The sequence below is a fragment of the Asterias amurensis genome, chromosome 19 (genome assembly GCF_032118995.1).
Source record: "Asterias amurensis chromosome 19, ASM3211899v1".
Classification (NCBI taxonomy): Eukaryota; Metazoa; Echinodermata; class Asteroidea; order Forcipulatida; family Asteriidae; genus Asterias; species Asterias amurensis.
The window spans coordinates 15740794-15758949 of NC_092666.1; the positions used below are offsets into that span (position 1 = coordinate 15740794).

The 18156-nt window shown below is 41.2% G+C and overlaps 1 protein-coding gene across 1 annotated transcript; it reads right to left on the minus strand.

Annotated features, from left to right (window-relative positions):
• Window positions 1-96: 96 nt before the first annotated feature.
• LOC139951410 (radial spoke head 1 homolog) lies at window positions 97-17114 on the minus strand (the record flags this gene model as incomplete). Its single annotated transcript, XM_071950294.1, is given in 7 exon segments — window positions 97-416; window positions 3078-3306; window positions 4990-5061; window positions 9086-9312; window positions 12624-12729; window positions 14684-14797; window positions 17045-17114. Coding segments are annotated over 7 exon segments (978 nt in total). The 3' UTR covers window positions 97-240.
• Between the last annotated feature and the right edge of the window lie 1042 nt (window positions 17115-18156).

Sequence of the window (18156 nt, forward strand, 5' to 3'; positions counted from 1 at the left end):
CTATACTTTAGTGCTACATGTACATGATGTAGAAATATAGCCTTAGCCGTAGCAGCCAGTTCAGACATGGCCAAGGCATGGCCGTACTAATAACTGTTTTCTGAAATTTGCAACATTTCTTTGCGGGAAATAGTTTTATACCAATAACTTCAGTTCATTTGAAAATAAGCAAAGTTTTCCGCCAACCACCAATCCAAACTCGGTCAGAAGCTACTATAATTGCAACTCACAAAAAACAATTTAATCTCCCTCCTCCGGTTCTTCCATTACTGGTGAGGGGGCAGCTGCTTCTTCACCACCATCACCACCCTCTTCAACTGTATCTTGTTGGCTTTCCTCACCCTCTGCAGGTGCTGGGGCCTCCCCTTCTCCTTCTGTGGTTTGTGCTGGTACTCCTTCTTGACCTTCCTCGGGAGCTTTGGGGAAAAAAACAAAGGTTGATCATCTTTTATAAGCATGACTTTAGACTTGCAAAGTCAAAGCATCAATCAGCGGATAAGACAAGTATTCACCCTAACTCCTTTGCATTGACTGACATCAGTGGTCAAGCAATGGAAAGGTGCAAGCGTGTACACACCAAGCACAGCTCTCGGCCAATCATAGGTCTTCCCTTGACCCTTTGCATTGAATAACATCAGTGGTCAAGCAATGGAAACGTGCAAGCATGTACACACCAAGCACAGCTCTTGGCTAATCATGGGTCTTCCCTTGACCCTTTGCATTGACTGACATCAGTGATGAAGCAATGGAAAGGTGCAAGGGTGTACACACCAAGCACAGCTCTCGGCCAATCATGGGTCTTCCCTTGACCCTTTGCATTGAATGACATCAGTGGTCAAGCAATGGAAGGTGCAAGCGTGTACACACCAAGCACAGCTCTCGGCCAATCATGGGTCTTCCCTTGACCCTTTGCATTGAATGACATCAGTGGTCAAGCAATGGAAAGGTGCAAGCGTGTACACACCAAGCACAGCTCTCGGCCAATCATGGGTCTTCCCTTGACCCTTCGCATTGACTGATGTCAGTGGTCAAGCAATGAAAACGTGCAAGCGTGTACACACCAAGCACAGCTCTCGGCCAATCATAGGTCTTCCCTTGACCCTTTGCATTGAATGACATCAGTGGTCAAGCAATGGAAAGGTGCAAGCGTGTACACACCAAGCACAGCTCTCGGCCAATCATGGGTCTTCCCTTGACCCTTTGCATTGACTGACATCAGTGGTCAAGCAATGGAAACGTGCAAGCGTGTACACACCAAACACAGCTCTCTGCCAATCATAGGTCTTCCCTTGACCCTTTGCATTGAATGACATCAGTGGTGAAGCAATGGAAAGGTGCAAGGGTGTACACACCAAGCACAGCTCTCGGCCAATCATGGGCTTCCCTTGACCCTTTGCATTGAATGACATCAGTGGTCAAGCAATGCAAACGTGCAAGCGTGTACACACCAAGCACAGCTCTCGGCCAATCATAGGTCTTCCCTTGACCTTTGCATTGACTGACATCAGTGGTCAAGCAATGGAAACGTGCAAGCATGTACACACCAAGCACAGCTCTCGGCCAATCATGGGCTTCCCTTGACCCTTTGCATTGAACGACATCAGTGGTCAAGCAATGCAAACGTGCAAGCGTGTACACACCAAGCACAGCTCTCGGCCAATCATAGGTCTTCCCTTGACCTTTGCATTGACTGACATCAGTGGTCAAGCAATGGAAACGTGCAAGCATGTACACACCAAGCACAGCTCTCGGCCAATCATGGGCTTCCCTTGACCCTTTGCATTGAATGACATCAGTGGTCAAGCAATGCAAACGTGCAAGCGTGTACACACCAAACACAGCTCTCTGCCAATCATGGGTCTTCCCTTGACCCTTTGCATTGAATGACATCAGTGGTCAAGCAATGGAAACGTGCAAGCGTGTACACACCAAACACAGCTCTCTGCCAATCATGGGTCTTCCCTTGACCCTTTGCATTGAATGACATCAGTGGTCAAGCAATGGAAACGTGCAAGCGTGTACACACCAAACACAGCTCTCGGCCAATCATAGGTCTTCCCTTGAACCTGGTAAAGGCGCAGTTTGGGTTTTGTGACAAGCACATTTTTACCACGTAAGCAATAGATGTAAATAGATGAATTGTCGCTAATCTTGGGATTATTACAAACATTTAACCACCACCTATGACGTCATGCTATTGTTAAATCGCTCCCATAATTTCTGTGAATGGCGCGATGGGTACAACTGTTCACCCATTGTGCAAACCGGTGAAACTGTCAGAGTAGAGGAATAAAGTCAATGACGTCAATGTCGCCATAAACCATATTTTGTTTTGAACACAGGTTGGAGCTACGCTTGTATTACAAAACAATCGTAAGACTTATTCCACAAGTGAACAGCTACATGTACATTGTTAAACTATTATTCAGCTAAAATGTTAATAAAGGTTAGTTAACTACAACAGTCATTTAAGCAAGTCTTAAAGTCAGATAAATAAATTTAATTTTAACCAGTACTTTTTTAAATTAAGTCAAAATGCTTAACTTAGTCACTTTCTATCACTTGACTTAATCAGATTTGAGTCAGGAAAACAAATCATTTTTCTGCTGCCACTTTCATTCCCAATCCATGATGCCACTGTCGAAGGGCATGATACATGTACATACAAACAATTGACTTAAAAATTAAACAATATCGCGCCATTCCTGCAAAATAATGGAGCGATTTTAACAATAGCATGACGTCACAGGTGTGGGTTACATGTAAGTCACATCATGCTCTCTATGAACGCCCACGGGTGTCATGGCGTGCACCTCGGGCATTATCCTATACGTATAAATCTTTAAAAACTGACCCAAGCAGATGTGGTACTTCACATTTCACTGCCACAAGGTCAACCCAGAACAGACTGGACCACTGCCTCAAACCAACATGATGAAGGTCGTTACTCACTTTGCTAATAAACATCTTCATATTGAACGCCTGACAACACATCAATGGTTTAGGGGAAACATTTCTCGGCTAGTTCAATGATTAATTTTGCTTGGAATCTTTAAATGAAATGAGACTAAATATACCTGCTTCTGCATCGGTTGCTGGTGCCTCCCCTTCAGTGGGTGTTTCTTGGGCTTGCTCCACCCCTTCCTCCATCTTCTCCTCTGCCTGTTGGGCTTCAGCCTCAGCTGCTGCTGCTGCGGCTAATTCTTCTGCTGGGTTGTACTCACTAACAGCTCGGATTTCACCTGCTCTCCATTTAGGAATAGTCACTGTTTGGGCTTCCTCATCTTCTTGGTCACCATTTTGGGGCTAATGAGACAATCAAAGAAAAATAAACATATCATGGCAATGTTTATGAACTGCCATCAATTTCCTGACTTTGAGATGTTACTACTTGGAGTGAGTAGGTGGGTGACAAGAGTCAACTAGAATTGACCTGGAAATAAATGGCGGCCATGACCTTAAAGCCCCTTCAACAGTTTTCAATAGATTTTTAAGTCTTCCAATGCCTTCTGCAAAAAATACAAATGGCCTTGCCCTTTTCAAGATGAAATCTGTTAACCACAATGGTTCTAGATGTAAACATTTCTAACACAGTTTGTTCTGCTTCATTTCACGTCCGCAACTAAGGAAGGATCAGAAAATATCTTGATCATGCTTCCACAGAACTGATTATCCACTCCTTTGTTACATCTTGTCTTAAATTGGGAAATTCAGCTACCCCGCCTTCAATGCATATATAACACTGCTGCTCGTGTGTTCACCTTAACAAAATACTCTCATATAAAACCTGTTCTTTTAGATTTTCACAGGCTCTCAAAAGCTTCTAGAATCATCTACAAACACTTGCTCATTGTTTTCAATTCTCTAATTGGGCAAGCACCTGCTTACATCCTAGACATGCTCAACATCTACAAACCATCTCGCAACCTTTGTTCTGCAAACATATATTATCTTCAAGAAATCAAGTCTAATCACACTTGGGAGACAGATCTTTTTCTGTTGCAGCACCACATCTCTGGAATCAACTACCTCTTTACATCAAAACATCCATTTCTATTCACTCTTTCAAAGTATCTCTCAAAACACACCAAATGTCAATAGATCGGTTCCTTTGTATTTAATCTGTTCTTTGTGTTTCTTTGTAATAGCACCCTGAACACTTTTGTGTAAATGCGCGCTCTATAAAACTGTGCAACTGTTATTATTATTATTATTATTATTATTATTATCATTATTATTATTTTATTATTGTTATTATTATTAAAAGTCTGCGAGGTTTGACTAGCTGTTCAATTTCTCTGGATCAGCATAACCCAAAGCACTGTTCCTGTAGTCAACTCAAACAGTTACTCAATGTTTCTAGATGGTGGTTAGGTTTGTCAACTTGTGAAATCACATGCAGTTAATTAACAAAACATTTTTTTGACCAAAAGTGGTTCTATAAAAAGCGTTGTGGGCAATATGCCAATCTGTCATATATTGCACTACAGGTATATGCAAGTTATGTATGTAAACACCTATTGTTACGGGCAAAGACTTATAATCCACCTATCAAGTTGTCATGTCATTGCCAAGAACAACTAAATTGACATGCCAATCGTGTGTTCAACTGGGGCACAGACCACACACTCGTGAATGAAATTGCAACTTGAATAAGCGTGCTAAAGGTTAGCAACTTACATGTAATTTGCTCTAGGTTAAACACAAAACATTGCAGTATATTGAGTTATATTCTAGGCATAATACAATAGTTTTACACACTAATGGTTTTGTGTAGTCTGCTGCCATTTAAGAATTTCCCAAAAAGGCTTCCAATGGCTAAGACAAATTAATGATCAATGACTATTGCTTTTAGCGATTTCACAAAACATCTGCTTGCTAAAATGGCACCCTTGCGAATAACATGTTCAAACATGCACAATGGATACTACTCCAATTCCCCATGTTGCACTTGGTGATTTTATGGCTTAACAATTTGAATATTCTCACCTGCTCTACTGGAACATACTGCCCATGCTGCTCACATCCAATGTCAAACAAATATTTGCCTTTTCCTTGTGGCTGTGAAATAATAAATAACAAAGTCAACAAGGAGTGCAATTGTCTAAATTCAACAATGAAAAAGAAGAGGGGGTTTGAGTGCAGTGGACTGAATTCAATTGTGGTGAAGGAAAAGGGGGTATGAGTGCAGTCGACTTAAGTCCTCCATGGTATGGAAGAGGGGGTATGACTATGAGTGCAGTTGACTAAGGTCCCCCATGGTAAGGAAGAGGGGGTATGACTATGAGTGCAGTTGACTAAGGTCCCCCATTGTAAGGAAGAGGGGGTATGACTATGAGTGCAGTTGACTAAGGTCCCCCATTGTAAGGAAGAGGGGGTATGACTATGAGTGCAGTTGACTAAGGTCCCCCATTGTAAGGAAGAGGGGGTATGACTATGAGTGCAGTTGACTAAGGTCCCCCATTGTAAGGAAGAGGGGGTATGACTATGAGTGCAGTTGACTAAGGTCCCCCATTGTAAGGAAGAGGGGGTATGACTATGAGTGCAGTTGACTAAGGTCCCCCATTGTAAGGAAGAGGGGGTATGACTATGAGTGCAGTTGACTAAGGTCCCCCATTGTAAGGAAGAGGGGGTATGACTATGAGTGCAGTTGACTAAGGTCCCCCATTGTAAGGAAGAGGGGGTATGACTATGAGTGCAGTTGACTAAGGTCCCCCATTGTAAGGAAGAGGGGGTATGACTATGAGTGCAGTTGACTAAGGTCCCCCATTGTAAGGAAGAGGGGGTATGACTATGAGTGCAGTTGACTAAGGTCCCCCATTGTAAGGAAGAGGGGGTATGACTATGAGTGCAGTTGACTAAGGTCCCCCATTGTAAGGAAGAGGGGGTATGACTATGAGTGCAGTTGACTTAAGTCCCCCATGGTATGGAAGAGGGGGTATGACTATGAGTGCAGTTGACTAAGGTCCCCCATTGTAAGGAAGAGGGGGTATGACTATGAGTGCAGTTGACTAAGGTCCCCCATTGTAAGGAAGAGGGGGTATGACTATGAGTGCAGTTGACTTAAGTCCCCCATGGTATGGAAGAGGGGGTATGACTATGAGTGCAGTTGACTAAGGTCCCCCATTGTAAGGAAGAGGGGGTATGACTATGAGTGCAGTTGACTAAGGTCCCCCATTGTAAGGAAGAGGGGGTATGACTATGAGTGCAGTTGACTAAGGTCCCCCATTGTAAGGAAGAGGGGGTATGACTATGAGTGCAGTTGACTTAAGTCCCCCATGGTATGGAAGAGGGGGTATGACTATGAGTGCAGTTGACTAAGGTCCCCCATGGTATGGAAGAGGGGGTATGACTATGAGTGCAGTTGACTAAGGTCCCCCATTGTAAGGAAGAGGGGGTATGACTATGAGTGCAGTTGACTAAGGTCCCCCATGGTATGGAAGAGGGGGTATGACTATGAGTGCAGTTGACTAAGGTCCCCCATTGTAAGGAAGAGGGGGTATGACTATGAGTGCAGTTGACTAAGGTCCCCCATGGTAAGGAAGAGGGGGTATGACTATGAGTGCAGTTGACTAAGGTCCCCCATTATAAGGAAGAGGGGGTATGACTATGAGTGCAGTTGACTAAGGTCCCCCATTGTAAGGAAGAGGGGGTATGACTATGAGTGCAGTTGACTAAGGTCCCCCATTGTAAGGAAGAGGGGGTATGACTATGAGTGCAGTTGACTAAGGTCCCCCATTGTAAGGAAGAGGGGGTATGACTATGAGTGCAGTTGACTAAGGTCCCCCATTGTAAGGAAGAGGGGGTATGACTATGAGTGCAGTTGACTAAGGTCCCCCATTGTAAGGAAGAGGGGGTATGACTATGAGTGCAGTTGACTAAGGTCCCCCATTATAAGGAAGAGGGGGTATGACTATGAGTGCAGTTGACTAAGGTCCCCCATTGTAAGGAAGAGGGGGTATGACTATGAGTGCAGTTGACTAAGGTCCCCCATTGTAAGGAAGAGGGGGTATGACTATGAGTGCAGTTGACTAAGGTCCCCCATTGTAAAGAAGAGGGGGTATGACTATGAGTGCAGTTGACTAAGGTCCCCCATTGTAAGGAAGAGGGGGTATGACTATGAGTGCAGTTGACTAAGGTCCCCCATTGTAAGGAAGAGGGGGTATGACTATGAGTGCAGTTGACTAAGGTCCCCCATGGTATGGAAGAGGGGGTATGACTATGAGTGCAGTTGACTAAGGTCCCCCATTGTAAGGAAGAGGGGGTATGACTATGAGTGCAGTTGACTAAGGTCCCCCATTGTAAGGAAGAGGGGGTATGACTATGAGTGCAGTTGACTAAGGTCCCCCATTGTAAAGAAGAGGGGGTATGACTATGAGTGCAGTTGACTAAGGTCCCCCATTGTAAAGAAGAGGGGGTATGACTATGAGTGCAGTTGACTAAGGTCCCCCATTGTAAAGAAGAGGGGGTATGACTATGAGTGCAGTTGACTAAGGTCCCCCATTGTAAAGAAGAGGGGGTATGACTATGAGTGCAGTTGACTAAGGTCCCCCATTGTAAGGAAGAGGGGGTATGACTATGAGTGCAGTTGACTAAGGTCCCCCATTGTAAGGAAGAGGGGGTATGACTATGAGTGCAGTTGACTAAGGTCCCCCATTGTAAAGAAGAGGGGGTATGACTATGAGTGCAGTTGACTAAGGTCCCCCATTGTAAGGAAGAGGGGGTATGACTATGAGTGCAGTTGACTAAGGTCCCCCATTGTAAAGAAGAGGGGGTATGACTATGAGTGCAGTTGACTAAGGTCCCCCATTGTAAGGAAGAGGGGGTATGACTATGAGTGCAGTTGACTAAGGTCCCCCATTGTAAAGAAGAGGGGGTATGACTATGAGTGCAGTTGACTAAGGTCCCCCATTGTAAAGAAGAGGGGGTATGACTATGAGTGCAGTTGACTAAGGTCCCCCATGGTATGGAAGAGGGGGTATGACTATGAGTGCAGTTGACTAAGGTCCCCCATTGTAAGGAAGAGGGGGTATGACTATGAGTGCAGTTGACTAAGGTCCCCCATTGTAAGGAAGAGGGGGTATGACTATGAGTGCAGTTGACTAAGGTCCCCCATTGTAAGGAAGAGGGGGTATGACTATGAGTGCAGTTGACTAAGGTCCCCCATTGTAAGGAAGAGGGGGTATGACTATGAGTGCAGTTGACTAAGGTCCCCCATTGTAAGGAAGAGGGGGTATGACTATGAGTGCAGTTGACTAAGGTCCCCCATTGTAAGGAAGAGGGGGTATGACTATGAGTGCAGTTGACTAAGGTCCCCCATTGTAAGGAAGAGGGGGTATGACTATGAGTGCAGTTGACTAAGGTCCCCCATTGTAAGGAAGAGGGGGTATGACTATGAGTGCAGTTGACTAAGGTGCCCCATTGTAAGGAAGAGGGGGTATGACTATGAGTGCAGTTGACTAAGGTCCCCCATTGTAAGGAAGAGGGGGTATGACTATGAGTGCAGTTGACTAAGGTCCCCCATTGTAAGGAAGAGGGGGTATGACTATGAGTGTAGTTGACTAAGGTCCCCCATGGTAAGGAAGAGGGGGTAAGAGTGCAGTCGACTAAAGTCACCAATAGTAAGGAAGTGGGAGTATGAGTGCAGAAGACTTAAGTCACTTGTGGTTAAAGGAAGGATGGTAAGTGCAGTCGACTTAAGTCACCAATGGTAAGGAAGAGGGGTATGACTATGGGTGTAGTCGACTAAGGTCCCCCATGGTAAAGAAGACAGCGTATGAGTGCAGTCGACTAAAGTAAAAGGGGTGCGAGTGCAGTTACCTACGGTAAGGAAGACGGGGTATGAGTGCAGTTGCCATGATAAGGAAGAATAGGTATGAGTGCAGTCGACTCGAGACACCTTGGTAAGGAAGACTGGGTATGACTGCAGTCAACTAAAGTCGCTTATGGTAAGGAAGACAGGGTTTGAGTGCAGTGGACTAAAGACACCCTTGGTAAGGAAGTAAAATAGAAAGTTGTCTGAGTGCAATCTCACATGGTAAGGAATCTGTTCAGTATTATACAGAGTAACTGAATGCCTTCTTACCTGATCAGCAATCCATCCACCCTGGAACCGATGATTTGCATGGATTAGCTCTCCTGCACCTTCCCTCTTACCGTTGATCCAAGTACCAACATACCGAGTACCAGTGTCTTTATAAGTGTACACCCCTTGGCCGTGCCTAAGATGACTTTGCCACTCCCCTTCGTAGGTATCACTGTTTGGATAGGTGTAGGTACCAAACCCATGGCGCTGATCATCAACCCAGTTACCTAAGATCAAACGTAAAGAGATCACATTTTAATTTGTGTGGTTGCTTTAATAGGTACACACATGCTACCAGACCATAATTCATATAGAACTGATTAAGCACAAGTACTTGGTAACTAGTCCAACTTCAATGTCACATGCACAATTTTTGACTGGTATCCTCCAGCTTTTTGAAAATTGGCCTTAAGCACTAAGAAAACATGCCCCTGTTAATTTTCAATTTGTTGAACTTCTCACTCAGTTCCTTTAACTTATTCTTTGAATTTTCAAAGTTAAATGGAACGCTCTCAATACAATTAATGGGTGCTCCCATTAATTCATTCAAAGTAGGAATTAAAAACTTGTCTTTATAACTTAATCAGGCATACATGTAACACTTTCCTTAACATTTGCTTAAACTTAAAGGCACTGGACACCTTTAGCATATGTCAAAGACCAGTCTTCTTACTTGATGAATATCAACATATAATGTATAAAATAACAAACCGGAGAAGATTTGAGCTCAATTGGTCGTTGAAGTTGCAAGATAATAATGAAAGAAAAAACACCTATGTCACACAAAGTAGTGTGCTTTTCTATACTTGATTTCAAGATTTCAAAATCTAATTTTGAGGCCTCAAAATCAAATTCATGGAAAATTACTTCTTTCTAGAAACTGTGTTAGTTCAGAGGGAGCCGTTTATCACAATGTTTTATACTACATGTATCAACCTGTCCCCTTTTCTTGTTACCTAGTAAGGTTTTATGCTAATAATTATTTTGAGTAATTATCAAGTGTCAACTGTCTTTAAACACAATCTTTTTTTAAATCGAGCATAGTTGCTTTAAAGGCAGTGGACACTATTGGTAATTACTCAAAATACTTATTCGCATAAAACCTTTCTTGGTGACGAGTACTGGGGAGAGGTTGATGGTATAAGACATTGTGAGAATCGGCTCCCTCTGAAGTGCCATAGTTTTCGAGAAAGAAGTAATTTTCCATGAATTTGATTTCGAGACCTCAGATAACTTGAGGTCTTGAAATCAACCATCTAAACGCACAGAACTTCGTGTGACAAGGGTGTTTTTTTCTTTCAATATTATCTCGCAAGTCCGATGACCGATTGAGCTCAAATTTTCACAGGTTTGTTATTTATGCATATGTTGAGATACACCAACTGTGAAGGCTAGTCTTTGAAAATTACCAATAGTGTCCAGTGTCTTTAAAGGCACTAGACAGGTTTGGCTATTGTTAAAAAGAAAAAAAGAAAACAAATTCTCCATTTTATGTATCTAAACAATATGTATAAAATAACAAACCTGTGAAAATTTAGGCTCAAATTGGTCATCGAAGTTGCATGAAAATAATGAAAGAAACAGCAACCTTGTGGCGCAACTTGTGTGCTTTCAGATGTACACAAAACAAAGGGAGCCGATTCTTAAAAATGTGTATACTATTAACAGCTCTCCATTGCTTGTTACAAGTAAGTTTTTATGCTTACACGTATTTTGAGTAATTACCAACAGTGTCCAGTAGCCCAATATAGGACTCTTCCTCTGTGCTGTACACAGAGGTACAGAGTCCTACATATTCCGGCCCGTTTCTGTTGCGAAAAAAATTGCAAAGCTTCATAACTCAAATCTTACCAGCAAGAAGCCAGTAATTTAAAAAGATTCACATTCCATGGCAGCATACATTTTTCTGCGACCGGTTTTGGTCATCATACATTTCTCACAAATCCGTCATTTGTGAAATAATGCAGCCCCTAACAATAAAAAATTTCTGTTTTGATTGTATTCTCACAGTGTTGTCTTCTGCCGTAAGTACGCGTATACATTTGCATGCAAGACACAAGACGAAGACGCACTTAATTCTTGGTCACCATATTTTGACTGCACAGCGTTAACACGCAAACGCAACGCAACATATGGATGCGTGCGTCTTGCATAGGCACACCAGACTGTGAGAACACGATCAAAAACTGGAATTTGTTAATGTTGGGAACTGCATTATTTAAAAAAAATGATGGATTTGTGAAGAATATATGAGGACCAAAACCCACTGCAGAAGATTATATGCTGCCATGGAATGTGAATCTGTTGAAATTAGTGGCTTCTTGCAGGTAAGATTTGAGTTATGAAGCCTTGAAAAGTTTCCACTCCAGAAATGGACCCTGATATCCAGGATATCACTGAGTATAATACAAAAGTGTAAAGGCCGAGTTATAGTCGGTCCCGCGATGGTCGGGCATTGGAATTCTTGACGCGCGATCATAAAAATACACGGTTTTTAGGCCTCAAGTCTTAGGATTGCGCGCAAGATTTCAGTCGCGCAACCATCGCGCGACCGACTATAAACCTGCCTTACGGCTGCCAGGGCTACAGTGTCCAGGTACTTTAAATTGCTTCTAGATGATTAAACTCTTGTGTATCATTGGGCTTCTTCAAAACCACTGATTGATGTGGAAGCGCAGTACAAAACACATGTACTGCTCCATAATCGATGGTGGGGGCCATGGTGGGGCCAGACCCCTAGCCTAGGCCATGTCGGAATTGGCGACTACAGCTACGACTGGTTGGACCCCCATGTCACCATGCCTTTAAGTACAGGATGCCCTTAGCAAAAGTCAGAACCACAGTAGCTGCATTTTGGATGCAGTTTTAGGTTAAGGAAAAGGTCACTAGAACTACAAAGCCAATTTTGATTTGTCACATGTGGCATTGAAAAGGAAAAAAGTATAATCTGATTCATTGGTTTGAAAGCTAATTAGTTAGTTATGAAACTATTTTGAAGAGGTTTACAGCACCAACTTCATCTAATCGAGAATTTGCACACAAAAATGATTTTCTAATCGATGTGGGTTTTTTTCTTCACTTTTTTAATAATGATACTGCACATCACAAATGAGTAGATTGAATTGTAGATCACCTCTTCAAGAATATCAAATGAATACCCTAATCATTATATCGTGCAGCTCCTGACGATGACTAGAGCAAGCTAGTCGAAATGTTAAGACCAATTCAAGAACCGACTCCGCGGTAGTACAGTTAATTACGATCCTATAAGCAAAAGTAGTAGTCCCAGCCTATTTCTATATCATCCGCCCAGGTAATTGTTAATAAGCAGGACAGTTCTTTTCAAAACTGAGAAGTCTCCCAAACAATCTACTCCACGGTAGTAGAATAAAGCAAGACAGTTCTCTAAGAACAAACTCTACCTGGCAAGTAGATACACAATGGTGTTACCGCAAACCAAATATATACATTGATACCTCACCATGCAATGCCTAAAATCCTATATGCAGCTAACTGCTTATCATGTGTTACTACAAACCTTCATATTTGGATCCATCTGGATAGATGAACGCTCCTTGCCCATGCTTCTTGTTGTGTTTGTATTCACCCATGTATCGAGCACCATTCTTGAACTTGTACATACCCTGCACAGATTTAAAATGAACACAAATCTTGTCATGAATGTTTTCCATCAACATTCAAATAAAAAAATCTGCAAATTAAAATTATAGTGATTTAAGCAGCCTGAAGAAAGAAAGTGGAATGATAAGCACTTGTTTTGGGTTATCTAGGTGAAAGTTACCCTAGGTGTTATTTTAAAGGCACTAGACACTATCGGTAACTACTCAAAGACAATGTTAGCATAAAAACTATAAAATGGAGAGCTGTTTCCTCTGCAAGCAGGAAAGAAGTAACTTTCCACCAAAATATTTTAGTTTGATGTCGAGACCTCAGCATAAGATTTTGAGTTCCCGAAATCAAGCATCTGACTGCACAAAACTTTGTGTGACAAAGGGTTTTCTTACATTATTATCTCGCAATTTCAAGGTCCAATTGAGTTCAAATTTTTACAGGTATGTTATTTTGTACATATTGTTGAGATACACCAAGTGAGAAAACTGGGGCAGATTGCAATAAAACGGTCTTAGTCAGCGGTCTAAGACCAGTCAGTTATAGCCGGCTATCTGTCTTAGACGGTCTTAGCTTAGTCAGTCATTAAGCCTGTTGCAATAAGCGGGTCTTAGATAAGTCTGCAGTCACTGGCAGTACAGCATTCTTCTTATTGCTTTGGTTTAAATCATTGGATATCAAATCTGTGAGTTGTATCATTTTTTACTCTTGGGAACATATATTTACGATACACTGTATCATCATCATAATGCCTCTCATGGGTGTAACTGTAATGCCCCATCATGTATCATAGTGTTAAAGGCAGTGGACACTATTGGTAATTAATTAATAATAATCATTAGCATAAAACCTTACTTGGTAATGAGAAATGAGGAGAGGTTGATGGTACAAAACATTTTGAATTTCATTTAGAGACCTCAGAATTAGATTTTGAGGTCTCGAAATCAAGCACCTGAAAGCACAAAACTGCATGTGACAATGTTATTTTATCTTTCATTAGGCCTATTATCTCGCAACTTCAACGACCAATTACAAATAGTGTCCAGTGTCTTTAAGGAAGGAATAAGAAAAAGTTAATTAAATTCTGTAGGTGCAACTGACCTACGTGATAAGAGAGTGATATTTGCAATCAAAGGGTCAAACTGGTAGTATTTTGCAAATTATAATCTTCTTTTAAAACATAGACGGTTGGCTGTAATGGTTAAACTGAATGAAGACAAATGTTAACAGAGAGGCATATTTGACTATTGATTATGCCAATACAAAGTGTGGCTGTCTCTTCAAGTGTTGTTTGAATTCAGTGAATGGTGTATATGGAGATTTAAAAATTCACCATTACGTGATGTACATTAAAAAGTAAGTTTCTTAAAAATTTGAATTAAAGGCAGTGGACACAATTGGTAATTACTCAAAATAATTATTGCCATAAAACCTTTCTTGGTGACGAGTAATGGGGAGAGGATGATAGTATAAAACATTGTGAGAAACGGCTCCCTCTGAAGTGACGTAGTTTTTGAGAAAGAAGTAATTTTCCCGGAATTTGATTTCTAGACCTCAAGTTTAGAATTTGAGGTCTCGAAATCAAGCATCTGAACGCACACAACATCGTGTGACAAGGGTGTTTTTTATTTCATTCATATCTCAAAACTTTGATGACCAATTGAGCTCAAATTTTCACAGGTTTGTTATTTTATACAGATACACCAAGTGAGAAGACTGGTCTTTGACAAATAGTGTCCACTGTCTTTAATAGCATAACATTTTTTAAAGACAACTTCAAATTGTTTCCATCATTTTAAAGATACTACAGCAAACTTCAAACAGGTACATAACCAATTTTGCAAATTATTAACAGTTAAGCTGCTGAATATTTGTAACTTAACAGTTTACGTTTCAATAAAATTCATAAAATTAGTTCAAAATGATGTCTCTTTTGTCACATTGCCATTTCTGCCCCATTTGCTTTACCTGTCCCTGCCTCTTGCCAAATTCATACATTCCTTCGTATGTGTCACCATTCGGTAGTGTGGCCTTCCCTTTGCCATGTCGTTCTTCTTTCTCATTTCTCTCACCTTCATACTCCTAAAAATAAATTAACAACAATAATAATAAAAATAATTACATACAAAGACTTTAGTTTTAATGCCCACATATCCAACCCGCTGGGTGTTCATGGTAGTTAAACAAACCGTTGACATAAGATTTGAGAAGAGAGCTGAAGAAAAAGACCCGTCACCCCAGGATCATCACAAAACTCTTACCAACTTAAGATCAATCCTAGAATTTAGGACGAGTCCAAGCCGTATGACCGATACTAAGTAAGACTGGTAACTAGGATCGATTTCACTTAAGCAATCTTAAACATGACGATCAAGTCCAACAAAGTATAAACCCTAACCCAAATTCTCCCACTAGGCTTAAAATGCTTTTATTTAATGACTATGCCAGTAACAGTCAACTGATTTGCACATCAGGCGATCAGGTACTTGCCACCAGACAAAAAAACAAACATCAAATATTTTCTTTTCACTTAGGCCCTTCCAATTTTATTAGTTGGTTTATGGATAGCAGCGAACCGGATTTCTTAAAATATTTAGAAATAAAAAGAAAACAAATGTGGAAATCCATCATTTTGCTGCTTTCGCCTGGCGAAGATGAATATTCACCCTTTGTCAGATTGGTAAAAGATTTTATCTTATTTCAAAAGCTACGAAGTGACTTGGGTACGAATGTGACTTGGGTACAAAGTGACCATGGTGACTGACATTTCTCATTGCTTGTTATTCTCCGGCGCCGGACAGGTCAAACACGAAAATCGCTTCAAAGTAAAGAACATTAGTCCAGCAATAATAACAATAAAAACTTGACACCTTTTTTTACAAGTCTTTTTTAATTACCGTGAAAATAGAATAGGATCGGTGTCGATGTCCACATGAAAAAAACAATAGTTAAGGCCGGCCACTTCTGTCAGAGTCAGACTTAGCCAATTGTCTGACTCTGAGTCAGTCAGAGTCAGACAATCGAGGTATGTTAATGAAGTCGAAACAGGTCAACTCGTACCCAAGTCAACTCGTACCCAAGTCAACTCGTACCCAAAACATTGTACCCAAGTCAACTCGTACCAAAGTCAACTCGTACCAAGGTCAACTCGTACCCAGGTCAACTCGTACCGTACAACGTACGTTGTATGCCGAAACGGAGAATTTCCGTGCGGCGTGATTTTGTAAGCGATAGGAAATAAAAATGATGTTCTACCATCATATGGAGCTCACTTTTATTAATAATAATCTCATGAATTTCGTTTTTAGTAATGTTTGTTCATCTTATTTCTGCCTTTTTTCCGCTAGGATATTCTTTCAGATCCATTGTGGTTTCTTTTAAATTCCCGTGTTGAAGGGTCGCCGTGAAAGGCGTTGAGCAGTTTAGATGCACACTAGTTCTTCGTATCAAGGAGGTATAAATATTTCGACCTCCATGTTCATATGAGACCAATTATTTTCAATGAAAAAAAATAATATGTATAAAACGCAACCCTTCATGTTTACCTTTGTTCTGATTATCGTTTTCCGATTCAAACAAGTACATTTTAACAAATATACTGTTCCACTTTTTCCAACTAAAACACTTTGCGTAAGTTCTTATTATCTTTTTCCGAAAAAAAAACCCCCAAAAATTCATTCTAACAAGCCTATATTAAAAAAAAGTTCTCTGATTAATTTTCCCCACCGATAGGGCCTAAGGGAAAAAAAAACTGCAACATGAAAAAAAAAACAAGAAAACAAAATCATTGCAACAATGAATAGCTAAATGTATGATTAACAATATAAATAAATAAATTAAACTACAATATTTATCAATACGAGTAAAAAAAAATTGTAAACATTTATTTGGGTGCGAGTTGACTTGGGTACGAGTTGACTCAGGTATGAGTTGACTCGGGTACAAGTTGACTTAGGTACGAGTTGACTTGGGTACGAGTTGACTTGGGTACGAGTTGACTTGGCTACGAGTTGACTTGGGTACGAGATGACCCGAATTCAATGAAGTGACTTGGCATGCTTGGATACCAAACCAAGGGCTGATTTCACAAAGACAAATTTTCAGTACCACCATACATAGAGATTTGTATTGTGACATCACACTTTACTTAGCAACTACGATTGATTTACAGTTACGATCAATCTTAGATCTTTGTGAAATCGGCCCTAAGTGACTTATGTATCGACATAAGTGAAGTGACCGACATCGGTTAATTTCGTCCGACACATGTCCGAATACTGGGCAAATATTCTCTGCATTCATGCAGTACAGTTTAGTTATATAACTCACCCCTAAATACGGCCCCTGTTCCTCCTCATCGTAGTCTGAACCTAGATCCGACATATCTGCTGAATTTAAGAGTGCAAAAGCTAAATTTGACTTGATTTTCAGCGGTGTAAATACACCAACGTTACTAACAGAATAAACAACACTAAATTTTCGTTACGGCAACCACTTTTTAGATGAATCGCCCAATAACCGCCCAATCCAGATTGCAGTAAGTGCTAGAGAGCAAAACAAACGCGCCGCTTTGGGCGATATGCCCATTGCTTGGCAACGCTGTATGGCAAAAATGTTTACAATGTCCTCTCGCGCGTTGTGAAGGGCTCATTACTCTATCGTGTGGGGGCGCATCACACAATCCGATCGAGCTGGGGATGGGGACAAATAAATAGACACATTTAACACAAGTCCACATTGTGTCTGTGTAGTATTTGATATGCCCATCAATTGTCCACATGCAGTATGGACAAATAGACATATTTAACACAAGTCCACATTGGGACTGTGTAGTATTTGATATGCCCAAGTCCACATGCAGTATGAACAAATGGACTAATTAACACAAGTCCACATTATGAATGTGCAGCAATCAGAGATGCCAAGTCCAGAGGCCAGCTATGCGTGAGATTTTTCAAAGCTCAACCCCCTCCCCCCGGGGAAAAATATTGTCAGTTTTAGAAGGCCTTTCTAAATCGCCGCCCAACTTTTTTCTTATTTTTTATTAAAAAAAAAAAAATAAACAATCAGAAAGTTAATTGTGGACAAAAAAGTGTTCCAAAATGCATCAAAAACCTCCTCAGAATAATTAAAACTCACTTGAGGTACACAGGAGATGTTGATGGTTAATGTGGAGGTTCGATTGTGTCAGATTATTTCCTTCCAAACTTAAAAAAAATCTACTAAAAATGATGGGTTAGGGTTAGGGTTAGGGTTAGGGTTAGGGTTAGGGTTAGGGTTAGGGTTAGGGTTAGGGTTAGGGTTAGGGTTAGGGTTAGGGTTAGGGTTAGGGTTAGGGTTAGGGTTAGGGTTAGGGTTAGGGTTAGGGTTAGGGTTAGGGTTAGGGTTAGGGTTAGGGTTAGGGTTAGGGTTAGGGTTAGGGTTAGGGTTAGGGTTAGGGT